The sequence below is a fragment of the Papaver somniferum genome, chromosome 3 (assembly GCF_003573695.1).
Source record: "Papaver somniferum cultivar HN1 chromosome 3, ASM357369v1, whole genome shotgun sequence".
Lineage (NCBI taxonomy): Eukaryota > Viridiplantae > Streptophyta > Magnoliopsida > Ranunculales > Papaveraceae > Papaver > Papaver somniferum.
The window spans coordinates 151,462,114-151,464,928 of NC_039360.1; the positions used below are offsets into that span (position 1 = coordinate 151,462,114).

General features: G+C 34.8%; 1 protein-coding gene across 1 annotated transcript; it reads right to left on the reverse strand.

The window, feature by feature from the left end:
- Positions 1-1,150: 1,150 nt before the first annotated feature.
- Positions 1,151-2,017, reverse strand: LOC113360113. The gene is made up of 2 exons (XM_026603660.1): positions 1,900-2,017; positions 1,151-1,824 (listed from the first exon to the last, which is right to left on the reverse strand). Exons 1-2 carry the CDS (start codon positions 2,015-2,017, stop codon positions 1,151-1,153), a joined length of 792 nt encoding a protein of 263 aa, XP_026459445.1.
- Positions 2,018-2,815: the final 798 nt, after the last annotated feature.

The window sequence follows — 2,815 nt, forward strand, 5'->3', positions numbered from 1 at the left end:
AGCTTGATTAGGCAGTGAAGCTCCAGGTATGAAGTCAATGCAATGTTGTATATCTCTCAAAGGTGGTAAAGTCACAGGAAATTCATCAGGAAATAGCTCAGTATATTGAGATAATAAAGGTTGTACCTGAACAGGAACTGCTATCATTGGCTTGTTGTCTTCATGAGAACTCAAAGTATGAGTTGAGTGTAAACATGGTTATATTGTATCCACCAAATCACTGGTTTTGTCATCACTATATTCCCTGATCACATAAGAAGACTTGGAAGGATGAAAAACTTTCTTTTTACCATCTTTATAGAATGTGTATGTGTTTTCAAAACAATTGTGAACTGTACATACGTCATACTTCCATGGTATACCAGGACAAGATGTGTGGCATTCATATCTATCACATCACATAAGACGGAGTCTTCAAAACCAACAAAAGAGAACGTTATCACACACTGATGTGTAATATGTTGAATAGTCTCACTAGTTACCCATCCTACAGAATAAGGATTAGGATGTGAATTAACAGGAAGACCTAGTTTATCAACCACCATAGAAGAAACGTAATTATCGACACTACCACTGTCAATAATCATTCACAAACCTTTCCTCCAATAAAACACTTGGTTTTAAAGATGCTATGTCTTTGAGAATAACAAGGTTGAGCAAGCATGAGTTGACGAATCATACCTACTAAATCGTCACCATATACTTCATGTAAGTCAGGATATTCCTCTTCCTCATAATATTCATCTTCCAATGGTCCATTCTCTTTAGATTCATGTTGTACAGAATTATCTCTAATAAAACCATTGAACCAGCGACAGTCAGCAGAAGAATGGCCAACTAGATGACATTTACTTCACTTATCCCCTCGAAATTTGGAGTACATATTTGCTGGTTTAGAATGAGGAGGAAATTGTTGTTGGTTCCTATTAGAAAATCTAATACCAGGAGATTTGGACTGTTGCAGTTGAATAGGTGAATTATCAATGGGAGTTGGTAAAACGGGTGAAGGATTTATAGGTGGAGGTGTCTGAGAGAAAGAAAAATTCACTGGTGGTAGTTATTTTCGTTGAGGTGGAGGTGTAAGTTATTTTGGGTAACTATAACTTGGAGAAGAAGAATAGTACTGATCCTGATAATTACGACCTGAGAATTATTGTGTCGAGTAGTTGTTATTGTAACGAGGATGACGAGGTTGAGAAGCTTTAGAAGGACGAGAAAAACGTTTCTCAATCTTGATAGCCTGTTGAATAGCTTCAACCATTGTAAAAGCAGATTGAGTCATACTGTATTGAATCAACCTATTTAAACCCTCAATGAAACGCGCTACCAATTGTTCTTCAGTATCTTGAATTTGATTACGAGCAACTAAATTATAAAACTCAGCAACATATTCTTCAACAGAACGATCTCCCTGCTGACAATTCTGCAGTTTAATAAAGAGTTGTTGTCTAAAGTCTTGAGGTAAAAATTTATCTCGTATAAACTTGCGCATACGTGTCCAAGTACATACTGGAGGTTTATGATAGTTGAGTCTATCTTGACAAATCTTTTCCCACCAAGCAACATCTCCTCCCTTGAGTTTATAAGCCACTAGCTTAACTTTTGAATCGTCTGGTATATCCATAAACTCAAAGAAAGCTTCAACTTCGTAAAGCCAATCCAGTAACTCTTCTATTTTGAAACTTCCATTAAAAGTAGGCCTATCTTCCTTCAACTTGTATTCTGGTAAAGAGCCATATGAAGTATGTCCTGAGCAAATGCGTCTATCTTTAGTCCACCTTCTGTGTTGATCATCTTCCCTATTGTCTTCATCATCACTGTCCTCTTGTAAAACCAGATGTTATTTTTATGGATTGAGAGCATAAACTTCATGTTTCTTTGGTTTATACCCATGTATACCAGTAATATAAACAACACCATGAAGCTTAGATATTGATTCTCCATGTTTGACAGATGACTCCAAATCCTTTGTAGAAGGCTCAACAGTCTCCTTTGGTTGGATGCCTAGGAACTCCATAACATAAGCTAATTGTGCAGGTCTTCTAATTTATCTATTCTTTCATTGAAATCTTTCTGCATAGTTTCAACATCAGAAGCTAACTTAACAAGTTTTGTCTCAGCAGTATCATCCATTGAAAAGAAATCTGAAACAGGTAAGTTATTGTTGTTGTTATTTTTTTTTTTTTTAACAAGAGTTGCGGAAGTGAAAACATGATCTAAGAAAAGAATAAAAATCTAATATATTGTCGAATGATACCAACTAATGTATAACAGATAAGAAGAAAGCAATATGGATATTGCAGAGGTTCGAAAAGAGTTTAAGAAACGAAGGTGAATGATAAACTTGAAGAGGAAGTTTAAAACTGAAAGCAATAATAGATTGGTAATAATATTCTTCAATGATAATGTGTTTGTCTTCAATGAAGATGCATGTTTATATAAGCTTTAACAACCGACTAAAGGTCTAAATAAAGAAGTTGAACTAAAATAGTATTCCTAAACATGGAATAAACGAAAAGAGTTGTAACAAAACTAGAAAACAGAACAAAGTCTATAAGCTTCTGAGCTTAAGCTAAGAATGATAAGGGATGCCCTGCATCAAAAGACTTTCATACTATCAAAGAGTACCTTCAAAAGTACTGTTTGGCTTCTGGCCAAGAAATCAATTTTGACAAGTCTGGAATTCTCTTTAGTAAAAAAAAACTATCTGAGTCTTTAAAACAACATCTTTCTGATATTTTGGATATAAAAAAATAGAGAGGATAAAAATACCTTGGTACTCCTACCGTGTTCCAAGCTTCTAAAATTCAAACTC

Bases quoted from the DNA above. Each gene is read 5' to 3' on its own strand.
- LOC113360113 (XM_026603660.1), bottom strand. From the start codon at position 2,017: ATGGAGTTCCTAGGCATCCAACCAAAGGAGACTGTTGAGCCTTCTACA. The intron at 1,825-1,899 runs GTATACATGGGT...TGGTTTTACAAG, and splicing joins TGGTGTTGTTTATATTACTG to AGGACAGTGATGATGAAGAC.